Source organism: Marmota marmota, unplaced genomic scaffold, assembly GCF_001458135.2.
Source record: "Marmota marmota marmota unplaced genomic scaffold, marMar, whole genome shotgun sequence".
NCBI classification, from domain to species: Eukaryota; Metazoa; Chordata; class Mammalia; order Rodentia; family Sciuridae; genus Marmota; species Marmota marmota.
In genome coordinates, this window is record NW_025999999.1 from 9,274,431 (window position 1) to 9,299,014 (window position 24,584).

At 37.6% G+C, this 24,584-nt stretch overlaps 1 protein-coding gene across 5 annotated transcripts in view; it reads right to left on the reverse strand.

The window, feature by feature from the left end:
- The window catches only part of Cfap43 (cilia and flagella associated protein 43), an 88,695-nt gene that overhangs the window by 51,604 nt on the left and 12,507 nt on the right, over positions 1–24,584 (reverse strand). For all 5 annotated transcript variants that reach the window (XM_015494760.2, XM_048807286.1, XM_048807284.1 and 2 more), the window contains exons 4-10: positions 22,837–23,004; positions 20,617–20,767; positions 15,810–15,969; positions 12,556–12,620; positions 10,407–10,538; positions 6,754–6,870; positions 1,907–1,987 (exon numbers count right to left, since the gene is read on the reverse strand). In XM_015494760.2, coding sequence (XP_015350246.1) covers positions 1,907–1,987; positions 6,754–6,870; positions 10,407–10,538; positions 12,556–12,620; positions 15,810–15,969; positions 20,617–20,767; positions 22,837–23,004 — 874 coding nt within the window. The remainder of the gene's footprint in view (positions 1–1,906; positions 1,988–6,753; positions 6,871–10,406; positions 10,539–12,555; positions 12,621–15,809; positions 15,970–20,616; positions 20,768–22,836; positions 23,005–24,584) is intronic.

Below are 24,584 nucleotides of genomic sequence, written 5' to 3' on the forward strand. Positions count from 1 at the left end.
TTAATTTTACCTGAGAGATTTTATGAAACTTCTTAATGCGTGTGTGTGTGTGTGTGTGTGTGTGTGTGTATTCCCCAAATAATCACCTGAAACTCTCCTCCATCCCAGGGCAAAAGTGGTTAATCTAAAGAAGTATAGCACTAGCCAGAGGAGTCTTCTGTACCCTTGAAGGTGTCATCAAGGAAAGCTGCTGGTGTGTAGCCATTGTGGGGCTGAGCCAGGCTCCCTGAAGACCACTGGGTTCACAGTGGCACAGGCAGGCAGATCTGGCCCCAGCATCACTGGGCTTGTCTGGATCAATTCTCTGTAGGGCAGTAGTGTCCTCCAAAAGGGACAACCCAGTGCCCCTCCACAGCACAGGCTGGATCTCATGAATGTCCAAGGCCTGATTTGGAGCTCTGTGAAGTTGGTGGAGGCCTTCTGATGGTGCCTGTGTCCCTCCTTGGCCAAGAGGAGCAGGATGGGACCAGGTTAAATAGGGCCCTGGGGGTATTGGTAAGCATTTGAGTCTCTCATCTGTAAATGGAGATGTGATCAGATGAACTTGTAAGATCTTATCTAGTTCTAGAAATGAATACAGATAAGCATTTGCCGCACAAATTACAGAGTCTTCTGTTTTATGGTCTTTTAGTCCAGAGTTTTTAACTTTACTTTTGAGGGAGAGTTTCATTTATACCATGGAATTATGTGTCCTATGCATCTTGTAATATTCTAACATAAGATATGATACTTAGTCTTTTATAATTGAGATTTTAATTTTATAAAGGGGAAAGGTTGTGACTTCCTGACCTACTAAGATCCATAGCACATCTAGAACTGCATAATGTAGCAAATGATGATAATTAATACAAAAGTCCCACCATTACAATTGTTTCTTGGTCCTTTTTTAAAACATTATTTTATGCAAAATACACGATGAACATGCAGTATCATGTTGGTATCACATTGAGACAGGTGCTGTGGAGGTTGTGGTTCGTTCTATTGCAATAATACACTCTCCTCCTGGCAAATTTCTTGCATATGCACTGAGAAACCACCCTTCCCTATTTTCAGGGTTGAGTGGAATGGATCTCACTCCCATTTCTGAGGTTGAGCTTAAGCCAATTAGCATTTCTCATTTCCTTAGCCATATTAATTAGTTCAAGGACATCATCAAAACAATAGATAGAAAAGAGAAGCTTCTTCCCTGACAATGAGGTGTAATGTTGGAGTCTGTGGCATCTGCAGCCCACTAAATGAGACAAAAGTAAAACTAAAGGCATATGGTGGAGACAGAGAGAAACAGGTCCTTGGGTAATATGATTTGAGCGACTGGACTGAGGCACACATGAGGCCGGACAAGTTTTGTTCTTTATAATTGACTGAACCAATAGCCCTTACTTTTTAATTTTGGCTTTATCTGGTTAGAGTGGTAATTTTCTTTCATTTCTAACTGATCTCCTTGTAAAGCAGGGCCATTTAACTATCTATGGTTAAGGGGCTGTTTCTTTTCTGAGTAAAAGCAATGACCGCCCTCCTTCCCACCCCAGCATACTCTTCCTCCCTTGCCCTGGCACTAAAGCTTTTTGCTGGTGGAACCTCAGCTTGCCTTGCAAAGAGCCTACACAAGAGACACCTGCAGGTCTACAATGAAGCTGTGGCATGAATGAGATAGAAACAACTAGGATTTCAGAAGTAACTGCTATCAGGGAAAAAATTATCCTTTCCTATACAACGAAATAACATGCTATGTTTCACTCTCTGGGATGCAGCATAGACTCTGTACACAAGGATTACTCTAAAGCTATAAGGTGAAAATGTAATAAACCTTCAGTAGCAAGTATTTGTCCAGACTACTGAAATGTGAATATAGAAGGCAGACCAAATTAGAATTCAATTAAAAAAAAAATCTATCAGGCACACTTACTGGAGTATTCAGATAAATCCTGCTTTCACAAATACAATCCTCCATCCACCAAATACAAACTTCCCCCGAATGTGTGACTGTCTGTAAAAGAAAAAGGCAACTCTAAATGGAAAATAAGATTTTTCTACAGATGAATGTTCTAAATCGCTTTCTAGTACATCAGTGTGAGGCATTAATCAATTAAAAAAATAAGTAAATAAAAGGTATTGTAACCATCTACAATTAAAACAAAATTTTAAAATGTCATCATATTAATATAGCTTCTACATAATTATTTTACAAGTTCAACATCAACACTTTTTTCTGAAGAAATGTCTTTAATACAATTTAAGTAACATATAATAACTAGCTAGGATTAGAAAAGTAAAATAAAGAGTTTTTCATGTAATATATTTAAGATAAAAATTACTTAGAAAGTCAATGCAATTATTGCCTAATGAATAAGCCTAGAAAATAGGAAATCATACACTGTTCTTTTTTTTAATTAACCGAATTTATTTTTTAGAGCAGTGAGCAGAAAATAGTGTTCCCCTCCCCCTCTACATATACAGTTCTTCTATTATTAACATCTTCCCTAGTGTGGTTCATTGTTATGATTGATGAGCCAATGTTGATTTACTAGTATTGACTAAAGTCTGTAATTTATATTAGGGTTCATTCATTCTTTGTATCATACATTCTGTGGGTTTTGACAAATGTATAATGACACATGTTCATCATCATGGTATCATATAGAATGGTTTCACTGCCTTAAAATCCCCTGAGCTCCACCTATGATTTGGTATTGTATTTAAATAGTTACCACCACGCCTAAGGTCACTTGGATTTTCTCTTATGTTGTCTTCTAGGAGTTTTTTGATATTGTGTGTGTGTGTGTGTGTGTGTGTGTGTGTGTGTGTGTGAGAGAGAGAGAGAGAGAGAGAGAGAGAGAGAGAGAATTGTAAGATCTGTATCTAAATTCTTTGTTTTTTCCTTTGCATGTAAATGTTTAGTTGTTCCAGCACCATTTGTTGAAAAGATTATCCATTCTTGACTGAACTGCCTTTGCTCCTTTGCTAAAGACCACTGAGTATTTTTGTGTGGATCTACTTCTGGGCTCTCTATTTTGTTCCACTGGTCTATACATTTACCACAATCACACTATCTGTATTCTTATAGCTTTATTCTAAATCTTGAAGTCAGAGTGTCAGTTCTCTGACTGTTCTTATCTTTCAATATTGTAATGACTATTCTGGGTCTTTTGCTTTTCTAAATAAATTTTAGAATCAGTGTGACAATTTTCAAATTAACTGAGATTTTAATTGTAATTACACTGAATCTATAGATCAAATTGGGAAGAACTGACAACTTGACAATACTGAATCTAGTCCTGTATACTATCTCTTCATTTATTTAGATCTTATTTGTCATCAGGGTTGATAGCTTTCCTCATATAGAGCATATACATCTTTTTGTCTGATTTACACCTAGTTCATTTTAGTGATGTTAATGTAAATGGTATTGTTTTTAATGTCAAAATCCAATTGTTTGGCCAGGCATAGTGCTGCATAGCTGTAATCCCAGTGACTTGGGAGGCTAAGACAGGAGAAAGATCTTAAGTTCAAAGCCAGCCTCAGCAATTTAATGAGGCCCTAAAAAACTTAGGGAGACCCTATCTCTAAATAAAATATAAAAAAGAGTTGTGGATATGGCTCAGTGCTTAAGTTCCCTCAGTTTTAATCACCAGTACCACAAAAAAAAAGGGGGTGAGGTAGGGTCGGGGTGGCAATGGTGTGGTAGGGATGCAGCTGAGTGGTAGAGCCCTTGCCTAGCAAGTGTGAGGCCCTAGTTCAATCCCCAGCATCACAACACACACACACACACACACACACAAAAAATTCCAGTTGCTCATTATTGGTATATAAGAAAACAATTGTCCTTTTTTTGCATGTTAAGCTTGTATCCTGAAATGTTGGTGTAATCTTTTAGTTCTAGTAGCATTTTGTTGATTCTTTAGGATTTTCTACAAAGGTAATCGTGACAACTGAGAACAAAGATAGTGTTATTTCTTCCTTCCAGTCTATATATATATACCTTTTGTGTCTTTTTTTTTTCTTATTGCATTAGATCACACATCCAGTTTGATGCTGAATAGGAATTTGTACCAGTAGGTATGATGTTAACTGAAAGTATTTTGTAGGTATTCTTTATCAGGCTGAGCTTCCTTCTACCCTTTATTTTCAGAGAGTTTTTAATCATAGATAGGAAATAGATTTTTTTCCAAACACTTTTTCTGCATGTAATGATAAAGTAATGTGATTTTTCTTGTTTAGGTTATCATGTTTAACCTAGATGTGATGGGTTAATTGATTTTTAATGTTGAATCAGCCTTGTATACCTGAAACAAACCATGGTGTAACCAAACACTTGGTCATGGTATAAAATTCTTTTTTACATATCTTTGCACTCAGTTTACTAATACTTGTTGAGGATGTTTTCCATCTGTGACCATGAGAGATATTGGTCTATATTTCAGTTTTCTTGTAATGTTTTTGTATAGTCTTATTATTAGGGTAATGCTTCAGAGAAAAGAGTTTGAAAGTATTCCTTTTGCTTCTGTTTTCTAAAAAGGATTGTAAGATTGGTATTATTTCTTATTCAAATGTTCACCAGTGAACCCCTCTGGGCCTGGTGCTTTGTATTTTGGAAAGTTATTAATTATTTATTCAATTTCTTTGATTTTAGGCCCTTTCTGAATAACTATTTCTCTGTGAGTTTTGGAAGATTGTCTTCTAAGTAAGTGGTTCGTTTGTTCTTGATTATGAGATTTGTGGGCATGGAGTAACTCATCATATTCATTTATTATCTATTTAATATCTATCATGGTTTTGCTCTGATGACCTTTCTTTCATTTCTGATTTTAGTAATTTTTATTTAATTAAAATGAATTAAACTGGCTAAATTTTTATCAATTTTATCAATGTTTTTTAAGAATCAGATTCTGGGCTCCTTTTTCTAGGTCAATATCCTATTTGTAATTTTATTGATTTATCCCATAATTTTTATTTTCTCTTTTCCAATTACTTGGATCTAATTTGCTCTTCTTTTTCTAGTTTCCAAAGGTGGTAGCTTAGATGACTGATTTTAGCTTTTTCTTTTCAAATAAAGGTATCCAATATTATACAAATTTCCCTCTAAGTACTGCTTTCACTGCATCCCCCAAACTTGGTAAGTTGTATTTAATTTTCATTTAAAATTTAAAAATTTTTCTTGAGACATTTTCTTCAACCTATCTGATATTTAAAAGTGTGTTGCTCAATTTCCAAGTTTTTAGGTGTGGGAGGGTTTCTATTATTGACTTTTTTTTTTTTAAACAGTCCTAGGGCTTGAACCCCAGGCCTTGTACATTCTAGACAAGTACTCTACTACAGAAATACCCAGCCTATAATTAATTATATATCAATGCCATTGTGTTCTAACAACGTACTTTGTATGGTTTATTTTTCTTTCAAAGTTGTTAAGACGTGTTTTGTGGACCAGCTGTGATCTCTCTCTATGAATGTTCTATGCGAGCTTGAGGGGAGAATGTATTCTGCTATTGTTGGATGAAGCATTCTGTAGATGTCAGTTATGTGCAGTAGATTAATGATGCAGTTCATTTTCACTATGTCCCTACTGATTTTGATTTTCTGCCTGCTAAATCTATGTCTCTGAAGAATTCCTTTTAACCATTCTTGCAAGGCAAGTCTACTGACAAGAAATTTCCTTGATTTTCATTTTTTTTGGAGAAATAATTTCTTCTTTACTTTTGAAGGCTAGTTCACTGGATACGAACTTCCAAGTTAGTAGGGTTTTTTTTTTTTTCTTTCTTTCTTTCAATATTTTAAGTATTCTCTTGTTTGCATGGTTTCAGAAGAAAAGTTCAATGTGATTCTTATCCTGGTTCTTCTTTGGGTAAGTTGCCTTTTCCCCCCTCCGGCTTCTTCCAAGTTTTTCTCTTGGTTTTTGCTGCCTTGCATGGCTTGTATGGTTTTATTTTTTAGAACATTGATAAATCATATGAAAACTGAAATATGTTTCTTGAGATCAATAAGGATAAACAATAGACATTGGGAAAGAAGTACATAGTTTTCCCCTCCTCCCCTCTCTTTCCTTCTTCCGTTTCTTTCTTTCTTTTTTCCCCCTGCTGGTCCTGGAGATTGAATCCAGGGCCTCACACATGCTAGCCAAGTGTCCAACCACTGAGGTATATTCCTAGCCCAGAAATACTCAGTTTCTAAATGCACCAATTTTCTTTTCTCCCCTAAATAGGCTGAATTAATGATGTGTGAACGACACATATTTAATCTTCATTCTTGGGTGGTGCTGTTTTATCACTCTGGAAGGAGATAAATACTAACAGATTACCGGGTGCTGACAAGTCATTAGCATGAATGTGTTGAAATCCTTGCTTGCAGACTTGGGTGGTGAATATTAAAAGGATGGCTTCTAAGATAATATTATGGAGTCACAATAGGATGACATCATTCTGCCTGAGCAAAAAAGATTTGATTATGAAAGTGTTTGGCTTTTCTACAAGTACTCAAAAATACCCTCTGCCTCTTATTTGTACATGAATTTCCAAAGTTACCTAATTAGATATGGATAGGAATTTAATCTAGAAACATCACATCTTTTTTTTTACGTATTTATTTCTTTTAGTTGTACACAATATCTTTGCTTTTTATTTATTTATTTTTATGTGGTGCTGAGGATCTAAGCCAGGGCTTCACATGCGCTAGGCAAGCGCTCTACCGCTGAGCCACAACCTTAGTGCCAGAAACATCATATCTTTAAATCCTATTGTGCCATATTAAGATATTCCTTACCATGAAGTATTTGGTTCCAGGTGTGATAAAGTCAATTGCTTGGAATTTCCCATCACAAGCATCTAGGACTTTTTCTAAGGTTGGCTTCTCATCAAAAGTGTAGATACAAACAGATCCCTGATAAAAGAAAGAAGGAAACATCTTACAACATTGTGTATGTAGTTCAACAAATATTTATTTAATGCCTACTATGAACAAAGCACCTTGTAGGAATAGGTGATGGAAAATCACAGAACTGATCTTAAAAAACTTAAACTCTAGATGCTTGATTTGTTTATTGATTGATTGATACATTTTCACTAATTAAAATAATAAATAGGACTTCCCTGATTCCAGGCATTTGTTTTTTTTAAATTTATAAAACATAACAAAACACTTTCTCTGATTTTAAAAATAATGTGTATTTATGTAGAGAAGTTGGAAAACATGGAAAAACAGAAAAGTTTTTAAGATGAACTAAATCCTGGCACATGTTAAACACAATGGGAGGGGAGGCATGGATTTAAAATTCAAGCCTTTGTAAAAATCCTCAAAATGTGGCTGAGGCGGTTACTTTATGACTTGTTTGTCATTCTCAGCTCTCAGATTCACTTCTCAAAACTAGAAAAATCTATCTGTAATGTATGCATCTCTGTCAAGCAGCTATGATATAATGTGGTCACTTAGCAATAAGTAACTTGGTTTCAACTGGTTCAAGTTTACTTGAATGAAACACAATTTTTTGATTTTTAATTTTTATTTTTTTAGTTGTAATTGGACATAATACCTTTATTTTAATGTGGTGCTGAGGATCAAACCCAGGGCTTCACATGTGCTAGGCGAGCATTATATTGCTGAGCCACATCCCAGCCTCTAAACACAAAATGTTCTTATTTAACTAAAAAATACAACTCTGCGTAGTTCAAAATTTGGCAGGTATTTGCTAATTTTACCTCTCATTCATTCTGTCAACAAATACTGAATGGATGCTGGGGCTCTGTAAGAGGACAAAATAGATAGAAATTCCCTGCTCTCCTGGCACTTATGTTTTACTGGGAGACTCAGACAATAAATCATATATCCCCCCAAATCTTTAAAGTTAAATAAAGACAATTGTAAGAAGAGAAAAAGAAGAAGAAAGCAGAGAAGGAGGATACTACAAGACAAAATAAGGGAGTAAAGATTTAAGCCAAGCTGGGCATGGTGGTGCAAGCTTGTAATCTTAGTGGCTCAGGAGGCTGAGGCAGGAGGATCACAAGTTCAAAGGCCAGCCTCAGTATTTCAAATGTTTATATATTCCTGGTGAACTTAATTTTTTTATTATTTCAAAATAAAGCCATTTTCGGGCTGGGGTTGTGGCTCAGTGGTAGAGCACTTGCCTAGCATGTGTGAGGCACTGGGTTCGATTCTCAGCACCACATATAAATAAATAAAAAAATTAAAAAGTCCGTCAATAACTAATAAAAATTTGAATAAATAAATAAATAGATAAATAAATAAAGCCATTTATTTTGGGTAAGGATTCCAGGCATTGGTAGAGTGCATGCACAAGGCCCTGGGTTCAATCTCCAGCAACAACAAAAAAAACCAAGACTATTTTGTCTAATATTAGTATACCCAGGCTATAATTGCTGACCCCTGTGCCACATTGAAGATATTCCATTATTTCTTACTTACATTATTACCATAGAGAAATCAGTTATTAGTCAAATTGAAATTCCTTTGAAGTAATCTGTCTTTTCTCTTAGACTAATTAAAAAATTTTTCTTTGTCTTGTTTTTCAAGAATTTCACTTGGGGAAGTCTAAATGTGAATATTGTTTTATGGATCTTGCTTGGGCTTTGCTGGTCTTCTTTAATCTGTAAATTCATCTCTAATCAGTTCTGGAAATTTTCAAGTCAGTATCTTTCTAAGTATTGCCCCTGTCTCACTCTCTCTTCTGTCTGGATGCCAATCAAATAGATCTTTTCACTGTATTATTTGTGTCTCTTATTCTACCTTCTGTATTTCCCTCCCTTTTGTTTCTCTGGGGTACATTCTAAAGAATTTCTGATTTACCTTCCAGTTTATAAATTCTCTTTTTAACCATATCCAAACTTCTGTTACTTTTGTTCATTTAATTTTTGCTTTGTTAATATATTTTTCTTTTTTTTGAACCTTTATTTGGGTCTTTTTCCTCTTCTGTTATGATAATTTTAAAAATAGTTTTTCCTCCTCCATAGATGTTGTAAGTTTATCATTTATTTATTAAAATAGCTGTTTTGACTTCTGGTAATCACCAGAAACTGAAGTCTTTCCATATTCAAATTTAAGTTTATTAAACTTTATTTGTAATCTACCTAAAATTGTTGCCTAGCAATGTAAGTAGATGCAAATCCTGACCTTTGAGGGTCATTCTATTAAATTAGGAGTCTTCCTGACAGTATAACTCAGTCATGAGTTTTTACTCTGCATTGATTCAGCTCCCTTCTTCTCTTAAGAGATCTCGTTTTCTTTAGAGAACAACCTATATCCCCAATGTCAAACCATATATGGATGGGTTGACTCTACCTAGGGCCCAGGGCTAGACATGAGGTCTGGCCAATCAGAGCTTAGACTCCCCCTGATAATAGTGACTGATCCAGGGGTAGACAAGACTTGTCTACCTGAATCTATGTTCCAGGGCATTTTTTCCCCAGCTGGTAACATTCTACCAAAGTCATCACGAGGACAGAAGTACAAATGAGAGCTGCAGGAGGCTCTCAGTGCCACAAGGGGAGAGTCTGCATAGCAATGGAAATTGCAGAGAGGAAGCAGTTAAGAGATTCAAGAAATAAGGCCCAATGGCCCCTGGATTCAGATCCACTCTTTGTTCTTTCAGTTACATGAATGAAAATGAACATTTCTACTTACAATGGAACCACAAATTGACCCAGTTATCCCACTCCTCAGTTTATACTCAAAGGACTTAAAATCAGCATACTCCAGTGACACATCAATATTTAAAGCAGCTCAATTCACAATAGCTAAGCTATGGAACCAAGCTTCAACAGATGAATCAATAAAGAAAATCTGGTATATATATATATACATAATGTAATATTACTCAGCCATAAAGAAAAATAAAATTATGGCATTTGCTGGTAAATGGGTGGAACTGGAGACTATCATGCTAAGTGAAATAAGCCAATCCCCCAAAACAAAGGCCGAATGTTCTCTCTGATATATCTGGATGCTAACACACAATAAAGTGGGGGAGAGGGAAGAATAGAAGTTCATTGGATTAGACAAAGGTGAATGAAAGGAAGGGAGGGGTATGGGAAAAGGAAAGACAGTAGAATGAACTGGACAGAACTTTTCTATGTTTATATATGAGTATACAATCACATCATGTACAACTTCAAGAATGGGATCCTAATTAGAATAAGTTATACTCCATGTATGTCTAATATGTCAAAATATACTTTACTGCCATGCTTACTTAAAAAGAACAAATTAAAAAAAAAGAAGAAAAAAAATGAGCATTTCTTTTTCATTTGGGCCTTTGAAATTGGGTAGTTTTTCATTTGTAACTGTAAGATTCCTGAGTAGTAGAAAATCACTATGCGGCACACTCTGTCTTTTATTCCTGTCATGCAATGATGACAATAATATTATCTGAAAATTGCATATCAAGAAATTACCATCTCACATACCTTGTCTGTTTGAATCAGCAACATTTTGTAACTGGGAGAAAACAGCATATGTTCTACAGGCCCTTCAGTCTCAAGAAAAGTCTCCACTTTATAACTTGAATCTTTAATAATGAAGGAGTACACAGAGCCTTCCTACAGACCAAACACAATGAGATAAAATCAGAAAGTCAGTCTTGCTCAATGCATGGTACAATTTCTTCATCAGGCAAAGTCTGTGGATTACCAACACTGTTTGTTTGGCGTGGTCATCTGTGTTTACACTTTCTAGAACACACTGTTCTTTCATATTTATTCAGGCAACTTTTAACCAGGTTCCTTGATCATTCTTCAGTTTTATCTCTGTTATGACACACTTTTCAGTTCCCTAAAATTTTGCTGATCACTCCTTTATTGCTTGTCTAGCATTTATCTCTCACCATGTTCTTCACTGTAAAGGAGGTGGGACAAACGAGGCAGTTTGTTGGCTTGTGTGCAGCAATCTCCTTATTTCAAAGGACACCAGCCCTAAGTAAATTTCTTAATCATTATTATGTGTGTTTCCTAAATGACCCAAGGATGGGGTGGGGGTGCCTTTTATTTCCTTCACATCCTCTTCTCCAGTTCCTCACACAGTGCTAGACAATGGCAACCATCCAGTAAAAATGAGTTGGTTGGCTGATTGGCTATAAATAGGTTTGAGTTAATTTCACTACCCTTAAAAACAATTTGAGTTATTTTTATAACAGTGAGGAGGCTTTGGGAAAAAGTATCCTGCATTTCCTAAATTAAACCCTGGTATAACCAAGAGCAGGTGTTTGCGAGATGGCTGGACATGGGATGCTTGAGCCTTAGGTATTGGGGGAGAAATGCCAGATGCAGTCTTCAAGTTCATCACCATTCTGCATCCCTCACCAGAGCAAATGCTGCTGTTGTTTCTGTAAAGTAAGTTAAAATAAACACAGAGGATGGCCTTGAAAAGGGCAAAAGTCACAAAGGGCACAAATGCAGACTAAATATAGGGAAGAGGAGTGGGTAGTCCACTTGTCAAGTTGTGGGGGTGGGTTACAAGCTGAGCTTAGTTGCTTGGGCTCCAGATTGCTTCTTGCAGGTGGATCTGCACCTGTCACCATGATGTCACTGCCCAGATGCCCTCAGGGTCCTGGAGATGTGATGGACTGGGGACAGCTACAAGTAGACCTGAGATTTTAGTATAGGTCAATTAAAAACCTCAGCATTGATTACAATATCATGAAGGCACATGATATGGCTGTGTTACTGGGGCTGTGCTTGGTTCTTTGTTACTTTGTTTTGTTTTGCTTGAATTTTTGTGGCTTTTGCAGGGGTTGCTCCTTGTAGTACTGGGGATTTCACCCATGGCCTCACACATACCAGCCAAGTGCTCTACCACTGAGCTACAACCCCCAGCCCTTTTATTTTACTTTGAGACAAGAACTCACTAAATTGCCCAAGCTGGCCTCCAGCTTATGATCCTTTAGCCTCAGGCTGTATGTTTAATGAATGAGAAGATTAGACTGTGAAGTCTAATATCCCTGGGTTCAAGCCAAGGTCCTTCACGTATTTTCTGGTGAGTTACTTTCTTTGTGAGTCTTGCTTCCTTCATGTGATTGAGGAAGATGTTAACAGTCTATACCTGATAAGGTTGTTGTGTGGACCAATTAGAAAATACAAGTTAAGCACTCAGTGTGGTGCCTGGTACAAAGTAAATTCCAGGCAGGGGAGAATATTGATCCTAACCCTAACCTCAACCATGACAATATGCAAGCAAGTGGTCATGCCCAAGGTCTAAGCTAAAACTTAGAGAAAATGTTCCAGATTCATATTTGACACCCTAACACATTATTGCAGAAAGGAGCACGGAATTGGGTTATAGACTATGTGTTTTTGTCCTGGGAGAAAGGCAGTGGACTCTTTAACTGATTTTGCTTTTTGGAGTAAGATAGCTATATGATACTGCATTACACTGTTCTTTCACCTTGTGGATCTAACTAAAATTCTTCATAATAAAATTTGTTAATAGCATCCAAAAGGGGAAAAATACTAATTAATAATATGGCAGAACTTGACATCCCTAAATATGGCTCCTAATAGTAAATGAAAAGGGATTTTTTTTTCTTGAAAGCAATTGATTTTGAAAAGTAAAATACATTACAATTCCAGAAGCAAACACTCCATCTTTCTGATACACCAGGCTGACTGGGCTGATATGATGAGGTTCTAAAAGAAAGGTAAAGTAGAGGACACACAGTTAACAATGCAATGTAAATAATTAACAAAAGCTGCTCAGCAATGATCACTAATTAAATCCAGCAAGGTGTTTTGCATGTCTTCATCCTCAGATCTATGTAATCAATATTATAGAATTATATAGTAAATATATTTCATTTCTTAGGAAAGCACTTTCAGGTTGAAAAGGTTGAGGGGAAAAAAACAAATAAGCCAAAACTACATTATTGATGGAGATGTATACTTAAGATTTGTGAATTCTAGAGTATGTAAATTTATTTGTCAATAAATAAAGCACAGTGGGTAAAAAGAAAGGAAAAAGGAAAAAAATGTTCCATAAGAACATTTGTTACTAATAAAATATTGTCCTTGTTACAAATAAAATATTATCTTTTTAGGAAAAACAAAAACACATTATCTTTTTAGATAGACAACCTGGAACTACAAAATCAAAGGTTCAAGTTGGCATCCATTCAGTTATTTGCTTATTGCTTACTGTGGTCTGCCATTTTGCTGGAGGCTGAGCAGCACACTGCCCTTTCTTTCCTTCAGACTGCTCACTGCACAGGAGTCCTTGCTTTCCAATTCAGCTGCCACTGGAGTCCAGGTTCTTATGAGTCCTGGCATGGTCTGAGTGCTTGCTGCTTATGGCCACCCACATCTAGGATCCTACTTTCCAGAACTATTGGCTAAATTAATCTTCACAAGAACAATTTCAACTGAGGTCCATCCCCATTCTAGTTTTTTTTTTTTTTCCCCTGGGGGGTGGGGTACCAAGGATTGAACTCAGGGGCACTTGACCACTGAGCCACATCCCCAGCCCTACTTTGTATTTTATTTAGATACAGGGTCTCACCGAGTTGCTTAGCACCTTGCAGTTGCTGAGGCTGACTTTGAACTTGAGATCCTCCTGCCTCAGCCTCCTGAGCTGCTGGATTACAGGCATGTGCCACCACACTGGCCCTATTCTAGGGATTTTGATGTCTTCCTACTGTTATTAACTATATATATATAAATGCCTTGAGTGAACAATAAAGGTGAGTTGTGGCATGATGCCCCCTCGTTCTGCACTATTCTTTTATAATACTCAATGCACCAAACTGGGCACTTAATATTTTTCAACCTTCCCATGTTTTTGTATCCATGGAGATAACAAGGCCAAAAATTCCATCTAGCCACATCTCCCTCTGTGAACACTGCCTTCAAGAGCCAGTTCAAATGCAACATTCAGCATGGCTTAGCTTGGATGCTTTTCCTTATGTGGATCCCATGGCACTTGTGAAGTTTGCTCTTAATGAGATCACTGCTCTTATCCTCTTCAATAAAACCTAAATCGCTTGAGGGTGGAAATCACAAGACCCTTTGTCATCTCTATAACCTTTAAGGTAACTTGCTTAGTGTCTGCCACATCATAGAGGCTCAATAAACATGTATTCAACATTACTTGCAATAAAGTATGAAAATTATAAGAAATAATATGCAGGAAGAAAATAATGAACAATATAAGGCTATTTACGATGAAATCCTAAATTGTGCAAAATACATTGAAAGTGGGATAGAAGTTTGGAAATGAGAAGCATTGTTTTGTAATTATTTTAAAAATGCATATAGGTGCCAATTTACTCTGTGGCAATACTTGGGATCCCGTTTTGGAGTCAAAGAATGAAGTTTCTCAATGACCTCAGAGAGTTGATGACTAATGGGAAAGATAGACATGCACATGGGCCATAGTAATAGCACAGGACGAAGCTCCAACAAAAGATTGTGGCCAGGAAATCCCAGACAAGGGCACCTCATTGTGCCTGAAGGTTGGTGTGAGGCTAGGGAAGGTGCCACACTGAAGGAAAGTTTCACCGAGTAGACAAAGAAGAGAGGGGCACCCCAGACCGAGTTAACGACAAAAGCCAGCCAACAGAATTTGGAAAAAGCACACAAACGATGAGAAAATTTAAAAAAGGTTCATGAGGGAAATGCTGATGCTGGAAAGACAAAGCAGGAAGGGGCTTGCTCTTTCAACAGCCACTGGGGTGGTACTTCAGGTGCTGGAGTAGAGAACAGAACAAGGCTGGAGGGTGCAGATGAAGTAAAGGGAAGGGCGGGTGGGAAGGCTGGACCTGTGAAGTCTACTGGGATGGGGGAGCATGGAGGGATGGTATGTGAGCTGGGCACTGGGAGATTCAGAGAGGAGATGTGGCAGGGGGATGAGCTAGGAGGCATATCTGGAATGGCTGGAGGAAATGCTGGCTAGCTGAGAAAACTCCTGCTGGGGAGGAGTGGGGAATAACACTAATGGAGCAGCTAGAGTTGGGGTAAGGAGAGCTTGAAATCAAGGCGGCACAGCCTTTGACGTGTGCTGAAGATGGTTCCCAAAAAGGGCAGTTGGGCAGGAATGGGCTGCCTGGTTGGGATCAGACAGATAAAGTCTGTGAAGTTAGTCCTGAGTTTGCTCCATAAATCAAGGTGTGAGATGATAAAAACCATAGAAACAGAGACTACCTCAGCCAGGCCTGGGGAACTTTTCCCTGGGTCTACACCCAGCCCTCAATGGGCACATGCTGGCTCCTGTGACCCAGTTCCAACTGAGGCCTTAGCTGATGAGACCAGGAAAGGATATCCAAGGACCCAAGGGAGAATACCAAGTTTCTCTTTGAAATTATAACCAGGCAACATAAGGTAATATTTATGAAGAAGTTGGAAAGAAAGGAGATGATCACCATGCAGAATGGGTTGAAAAGAGTTGGGGACAGGAAAAGGCATGATCAGCTGTCTAAGCAGAAGGGGCATGTACATGGGAAAGGATGCAGGTTGGCAGCTAAGAATTTAGACTGAAGTCTTCTTGCCTGGATTGACATTAGCATCGTGATATATATGAATTTGAGCACATTTCTTAACCTCATCTATGTATGGTCATAAAGCATCTGCTTATGTTATTTGTGAGGTACATGAAACACACATACAAATAGGAAGCAGAATGCCAAGTGCATAGCAACTCTTCATATAGACAGTAGCTGGCTGTGAGGAGTGTCTGTAGGACTTTGAAATAATTAAAAGACAAAAGAGAAGGAGGAATCAAAGATGTGTCTGAGAAAGGAGAAATGGGGAAAGCACCCATCTTCAAGTGCACGCCAAGCTAAAGCCAGAGCTGCACTTCTGGGACTCCTTGGCAGAGCAGTTTCTCACCTGATTGTGTCATGTCTTCTATCTTTTGGAGCACGGTCACCTTTAAGGTTTCTCCATTAATCATTAAAAGATGACCCTCTTCGCAGCCAACATACAGGTCACTTGATGGAGTCCAGCAATGCATAGTGGGGTGAAGCAAAGGATATAAATCGTCTTTTGGCTTCAGGGAAAGAATAAAAACCTCATGTTAAGGACAGCAGTCATGGCTAAGAGTCAGAGAAATACCCATCGAAACAATTGCCAAAAAGAAACCAATGACACGCTCATATAATAAATTTAATTGGTCTCACCATATTCCAAGAGCTAAGCGAACTTCTTCCTCTCTCCATTTTTAATTCACTAAGAAAAAAAGAGTTGTTCCTGCTGACACATTCAGAGCTCTGCCATTCTCAGGGATTCTCATGGAAGTTTTGAGGAATATCTTCTAAAATGTTTCTTTGTGGACTTTTTTGGTCTTGGATCTAAGAAAGCCATTATCTAGCTAAAATCACCATGGGGGAAAGACTTTCATCTGCAGTCCCCTCTCCTTGTTCTACAGGAGGTGGTTAATGTAAAAGGCTGCTTTGGAGCAGCCTTGCAGTTCATGGAGAATGTGAGGAGCTTGTTCTGATTCTGTGGCCCTTCTTAGTGGACACAAGAACCTAGGGCCTTTCAAATTTAGTTCATGAGACATCCTGTGTGATTTAATTTCCTGGAAAGGGAAATACACAAAATCTATGGGTTATACCTAGAAGAAAAGCTTACTTTGGGGACTGAAAATAAAGTGGACCAAAGTTCTAACCAAATGTTTACTGGTAAGCAGTGAATACTTTAGGCTTTGTGGACCACATAGGTATGTGTCTGTATCTTCTTTTTATTTCTCTTAGTCTTTAAAAAATGCAAAAGTCAAACCAACATGTAAAACAGATCAAAATGTACAACTATAATGCACCAATAAAATATGGGAAAAATGCAAAAAACATTCTTAAGCTTGGGATGTAAAAAGAAACCTGAGTTTGTTTATCCCTGTCTTAGGTGATAACACTTTAGTATTATGCTCCTCACAAGGTAGTGGCAAGTGTGGCTCTGTCAAAGTCACTATTTCTAGAAGATTCCTGAGGGGTACAAATTTGTAGCAAGATTGATATTTCAATAAATATTTACTGGGTACTGGTTATACATCAGGCATCGAGCCAGGTCCTGAGGAAAATCACCTGTTGATGGAACAAGCAGTGTTGACAAATAGCAGAATGAGAAGACATGGTAGGTTATGGTAAAGAGGTGTTTAAGAAGCGTCACTGAAAGCAATGGATTCTTCTTGGTGAGTGCGAGGTTGGGGTTCAAGAGAAATCATCATTCGAGATGCCTTGAAATATGTCTAAGGCAGCAGCCAGACATGGCAAGACTCATCATGGCAATTTTTAAAAAAGGATAGTGACTTTAATGATATGATTGGACTATTAATGGCCTCTTAGCCTTGGATAGTTAGAAGATAAATGCTGAAGTAATCATGTGGTCCCCAATGAATTAAAAAAAAAAAAAGCCATCCAAAAGAATTCAACTGCTGCCAATCAATGACTTTTCTGTGGTATCTGACTGAGATTTGACTCATAGGGGAAAACAGTCATTCACTGAGTCACCATTATTTAAAGTATTTTTAAGTTGGTTGGATGACATCTAACCTTAGATTATAAACCTTAAAACAGAACTTATTTGGCAAGGGAGTGGCTTAAAATCTTTAAAACAAGCAGCCAAAAAGCTGACTAAAACACTGAGTAATTGAATAACACAGAGGATAACACGGAGGACCCCAAGAGTTGAACACCTGAGGTGTATACTTCCATTTTTTAAAAATATTTTTTTAGTTGTAGATGAACACAATACATTTACTTATTTATTTATTTTTATGTGGGTTGAAGATCAAACACAGTGCCTCCTATGTGTGAGGCAAGCACTCGGCCACTGAGCGACAATCCCAGCCCTGTATACTTCCATTTTAATTTAATAATATTTAAAAGAATAAAAAAAAATATTTAAAACAACAACAAAACACCCACCACCAATCTGGTTCTCCCAAAGCCAATGAATCTGTCATATGAAGCAGAATATGAAGATTAAAATGGAAATTGTCTAATCTTTGTATATTAAACTAGTATTATATGTGGATTTACTTTCTTAAGATAAATCTGAACTTGTCTTACTACTTTTCCATTAATAAGTCTATTTGTTGTCACTTAAAATAAATGTGATATTATATGGATTATGTGAGCAGATGTAATAATTTTCAATTCTGAAAGTTATGAAAGTTTTAAAAGGAAAGCTACCAATTATGCTTAAAAATATTTATTAATAACATAACCTCCTTTTTCATCACTTGAAGACTAAATATAAAAAGTTGGAGTCCAACTTAATGCTGCTTTAGAAAATGTATTTTTCTAGGACTGTGGTATAGAGCTTGCCTCGAATGTGTGAGGCCCTGAGTTTGATTCTCAGCACCACATAAACATAAGTAAATAAAGATATTGTGTTCATCTACAACTAAAAAAAAAAGAAAATGTATTTTTCCAAAATATGTTTTAATACTTAAGTTATAAGAAAAAGATTTATATTGATCAACTTCTGAAAAAAGAAAAAAAAAAAAACCCTTGGGGTGGGGGTGGGTAGATGGAAAAAGGAAACTGGATCCTTGACATTAAATTCATTATATCTTGGATCAATTTTCTGCCTCAGATTTCCCCACACTACAATGGGATATGTTTTTAATGCCCTAAATAAGTTATGTAATGTGACTTGGGACTATTTCAAGGCCTATAATGTGTACTTCTAGCATTAACGACTAGAAAGATAATGGGATTATTTAATTTTTGTAATATTATAAAAGTCCACAGCTTGTAAGTTTTAAGATTGTTATATAGATTAAGTCATTATTAATTTCTCTGTGACTAGCACTCAGGTCACAAGAAATGACGTTCAAAGGAAGGAATGAAATCAAGACACTTGAGATCTATTTTTTGCTTGCTGCACAACCATTAATTTTTAGCCATTTTCCTCACTTATTTAACTATAAAATAAAAAACTAAACTACTGGGAAAATTAATTCCTAACTCAAATGCAAGGTATTCTCTGTATGACTAAGAGATGTCAAACTATAACTTTAACTTGTTGCTTTCAGAAGAAGTTTAAAATGCACTGGGTGCAAAAATCCTAGGAAATAAATATGTCTATTTATTATGAACATTTTTAGCAATAGTAATTCCACATAAAATAATTAAAGGAGGTGTTTCATAGCATTTTCCAATAACAAGAACAATTGCCTGGATTTTAAATGTTTATGTAGGATTTATCATATTGGTGCAAAATGTGAAAGATGAGGGCTCCTGTAGAAATTCACTGCAGGAAAAAAGAAAACATTTGAGATAGTTGGAATTTGCGGGTACTAGGCACCAAATACTAAACACAACCTGTAACCATGGAGGTTCCTCGATTTATTTTTCCTTTGTTGCCCTCCTGTGGCTGAGTGTAGTGATATTTTCAAGGTGAAGACAATCTAAACAAAGGAATTTGTCATTATATCTTGGATCAATTTTCTAATTGACCTAATTTTAAAAAACCAATCGTTGTCATTCATTCGAGGAAACCAAGGGTTTGATTCTTTTTTCTTACTTGTCAGAGAGATTTTACAATTCTCACACTGAGCTATTTTTAATATTTAGAGCTCAATTTTCTGCAGTGGTCAAAAACATTTGGAAACTTCTACCACTTTTATCCTCCGCTTACAGTTTAAAACAAGCATCAGTATAACACAAGGATCCCAAGAGTGAAGCTCCTTACCTGCACCCCAAAGGTCTTGCACCACTTTTGACTGTGCCCTGTCTCCCTCTTGAGCGTCACCACACATCTCATTTATCACTTTGTCCTCATTGATGCTCTCATCATACAGGTCTTTTGTCAGTTCCTCAAACATGCCAAATCCTCTTCTCTCCTAGGGCCATTGCACATGCAGTTCCCTCTACCCAATACACTAACTCTGCTTGTAACACTTCAAGTCTTGGTGTAAAAATCTTCCCAAAGGCCTTTCTCAACCAGCATATGGGAATCCCTTTCTTGCCGCTCCATCCCCACTTATCCTGTTACCACAGTCATCACATTTTGCAAGGATTTTATGTCTGTCTTTGCTCTTGAGTTGTTAATGCTGTCTCTCCTGACAAGGACATCAACCATCTGAGGATTATGCCTGGCTGGTCACCATGTGATCCTCATTGCCTACAACAGCATTGTCACTACTTAGAAGGACTTGATGGAATGAACCAGTGTGCAGCCTTTCACAAACTCTCCCTTTGGAAAGTTTTCTCCACTCTTTTCTATGTTCCTCTCTCCTGGATTTGCTTTTACTTCTGGGATCAGGCCTTCTCAGACTCCTCTTTCTCCTCCTGACTTCTGGCAGTCCACCTCCTCTCTGGCTTTTTCCTCTTCCTCTTACTTTGTTCATCACACTCCCTCTTGGCTCTCTCATGTGCTGTCTATGAAAATGATGCCACCATCTGCATCTCCTGACCCTGGAACAACTTGCCAACTTCCACCCAGCATCTCTACCTGGTTGCCTTCCCTGATCCTCATTACTATGTTCAAAACCAAAACCACACCTGGGCTCCCTGCTCTGCCACCACCCTCCCAGTCATCCAGATTAGAAACTCCAGTCTTTGTCTCTAGCACTCTCTGTGGCTAATCTGTATTAGAACCCAGGAGGATCCCAGCTATCCTACATGCCTCATGCCACAGTTAGACAATCCACTGAGCCATTCAACTGTTGGGCAAACAAGGTCATTACCCGGAAAGTTTCTGCCTCTTCACCTACTAGCCCAGCAATGGCTGACAGTGGCAGCACAGGTCCGTAGATGAGATCCTTGGGCAGTGAGTGGGGGAAAAGCACATCTGTTTCATTAACAAATGTGCCATCTTCTAGAGGCAGTTTTACCGACCTGTACAAAAAAAGAAACATCAGAACTATCAGATTAACAGAAACTAATCTTTGATGCAACCACTGTTTATCAGTGTCTAGTCTGGATGACTGGGAGGGTGGTGGCAGAGGAGGGAGCCCAGGTGTGGTTTTGGTTTTGGACATACTAATGAGGATCAGGGAAGGCAACCAGGTAGAGATGCTGGGTGGAAGTTGGCAAGTAGATCCAGGGTCAGGAGATGCAGATGCTGGCATCATTTTCATTGACAGCACATGAGAGAGCCAAGAGAGAGTGTGATGAACAGCCAAAGTAAGAGAGAAGAGGGAAAAGCCAGAGAGGAAGTGGACTGCCAGAAGTCAGAAGTTTTTATACCTAAAACCACACAAGAAGATAAAAGCCAAATGGTATATCTTAAAATAAATAATATGTCATAAAGGACAAGTTATGCCCAGTTATAAATTATGAACCTAGGGATTATCAAAATGCTCCAAAGCTAATAATCTAAAGCAAGAATTGTAAATTTTAATGCTAACGGGTCAGGCAGGTGAGTGTGTGACTTGGCAGGGGAGGGACTATAACCAATAGGAAAATATTCCTTGTAAAGGTGGCAGGTATCACTTAGTTCCAGCCAAGAGGCTTGTTGACCTGTGTGAAATTTTATTCCGAACTTTTAAGACAATATCATAACCTGAATGTTTATGAGAAATGTCTCAAATGTAACATTAGCAACTAATACAAATAAAAAACACTGTGGGCTAAAATAAACATGTGTAGTCTGCATTCAGCTACTGTTGCAACCTCTCATATTAAGAATTAATTTTTAAATTTATCATATGTCAGCTTTTAATCCATAGTATGGTTATAAAAGTGGGTTTGGAGAATTTGTGGCCTCATACACTAAATTTAAAATTTTCTTGATTATATGTTATAAATGAAAAATTATTTTGAGAAATAAAGTACCTAGTACTTAAATGTAAGGCTTTAAGAATCCCACTTGCTACCTGAATCAGGACAATCCCCACTTTATCTGCTTATCAAAAAATCATACAAGTTAACATTCACAACTAGAGTAGTGTATTCCAGGGAAGCAAAGGGAGACAGAGGTGTGATAAATTAGTGACTGCCCTGATAGAGACGTCACCTACTTTGTTAAGAGAAGCAGTGTGTTGACTCTGCCTAGAGGTAGATTTGGCTTAGGACATGCAGAGTAGGGAGCAGAAAGAAGGGCCTTGCTTAGAGCTCTCCAGCTTGAAAACTTCTGCAGGGGGATGTGAGGGGGTAGATGTACTCATCACTTAAGGCAATTTTTCAAAAATTGCAATTTTAAGGTTACATCTGTTAAATATCTCTTGGTTTTTTTTGACTTCTTGGAGTAGGATGGAAGTGGTCAGTTCAGTGGCACATTTAGTCTTTGACTTTTTTTTTTTATGACAGAGGCATCCATTATCATCAACTATTGCCATTGTCAACAATTTGTTCCAGAATTTTTCTTTGACCTATTTTTTTAACTTTATTTACTTTTTAAAAAATATGGTGCTGAGGATTGAACCCAGTGCCTCATGCATGCTAGGCAAGTGTTCTATCACTGAGCCACAACCTCAGCCCTGATCCATTTCTTTTAAACATATAGTGACTCCATTATATGTAACCACTTCTTTGTGGGTAATATGGCTGAATGTAGATTGTAATCTGTATATTTCCTCTAACAGTTTCTTACTTTTGATGTTTTACTAGAGCATCATGAATGTCCTTTGTGTACAATCATAGTATTTCAAAATAGGAGGTACAAATCAAAATTTGCTAAATTAAACCATGTTGGAAAAAGCTCTCAAAGGACTCAATACTTAAAAGAAACTCATTGGGAAATGAAAAAGAGAATCTTTTGAACTGCAAATAACCACTCTAAGGTAATGATATATGTTGAAAGATGTTATAACTTAAGCTCCGTGTGCATGTACATGCATGAGCATGTGCATGTGTGTATGTATGTGTATTTAAAGCCACTTGATTTATCCAGTTGACCCAGCCATATTACATGTATGTAAACAAAAACCACCACTTGGTGGTTGTGTGGTAACAATGCCTCCTACCTTGCTTTGATATAATGCTCCTGGTTACTTCTTTCGATGGTCCACACATTCACTGTACTTGGACTTGATAAGCAGAGCTGGCGCCAGTTCATGGGATTAAAAGACAGCTGGCTCACATCCAGACCAGGCTGGGATTTCTTGCACAAGATGACATTAGATTCCCAGTTCCTTAGAGGAAAATAACATTTGAGGAAAAGTTAGTTTAAATCATGCTTTCAGAATATGTATCTAATTATTTTAATACATAAAATACATAAATTGGGACATAATTTATAATATAATTTATATAACTAAAATATAATCATATTTATATATGTGTTATATTATGACATTGATATAAAATTTGTAAGTATGCTTATCATTATGCTGAATCCCTTTAAGAAACAAAATAACTATTTTTAAAATGTCATACTGTCTTATGCTACAGCAAGCATATTTTATTCTGTTTATTCAGTTTGCATGTAACTCAGCCAAATCTAGAAAATGGAATATATCATCACATTTGCTGCAAAATAAATGTGGTGTCAAACTCTCTAAGCACTGTGAATGAATACCCCATATGGATTTGGGTGTACCATACTTACCAATGTTAATTGATCATTTACTGAGATTTTAAAATCAAAACTGTAGCATTTTAAAATTGATTCATCAGGAAACAGGAACTAGTAGTTCCTAAATTTGTCAATCAGCTCTGTCCTGCTCTCACTGTCTTCCACGACCACCACATCAACTACTCTCTTGCTACAGTCTTTGGTTCCCTTGATTCTTTGACTTTCTGCCTCAGATACCGGGCAGTGCCTGTCAACCCTGGGTGCATACAACCAATGCATGGACAGCTGGGGACATAGGAACAAAGGTCACAGGGCTGTGCCAGTCAGTGATACCATGAACTTGTGATTACCATGAACTTGTGATTACCACTCCCACTGGACCCTTGGTACAAACTCCAATCCTGCTGTTTCTCTGGTTGGGTCTCTTGCCCATGCAAGCATTTTGAATACTCTCTCTCCTAGAGCCCCTAACTCTTCTTCTCAGTTTTAGTAAGTGGTCTTGATTCCCACAAAGAAAACAGAGATCATTACCTGAGAATTCCCCCCACACACACACCAATACCTGCTGTCAATTTCCACACCCATTAGGGTTATATCTTCTCTCCTGTTATAGTGGAGGATGTGTCTTGCCTCCTACCAAAGGCCAATTTCACCACCTGTGCTGAATCCTACAGGTCTTGAATTCTTCAGAACATTCATTTATCTATGACTCCTTCTCTCCTGCATCTTCAGCCTCTCCCTGCCCCCAGCCACTCCTTCCTCTCAACATGTAGGTGCTCAGTTGCACCATCATTTAAAAAGGCTTCCTTCAATCCCAGGCATCCATGCCTAACTTCTTAAGTGATTTGTGCTAAACTTGCTCCCTTAGCCCCTCTCTCTCATATCCCAGGATGTATGTTTCCCCCCACCACCATTCCCTGGACGCTGCTCGAGATGTCTACACAGATGTCTACCTTCATCCCAAATCCTATGGGCACACCTTTGTTCAACTCTACCTCTGCAGAATTTGACATTGCTTGCAGCTACCTTGTGGATTCTCACATTCCTCATACGGGGCACTTCATATTCTCTTTGGCTCAGCTGTGCTTGACTACCTCTCTGGTTTTGTTAAATTGACCCAGTGATTTTCCAATTCTGTGGACAATTCTGCTTTGATTAGCTTCATGTTACCCAGCCAGCACACCTGGGCACGAGATG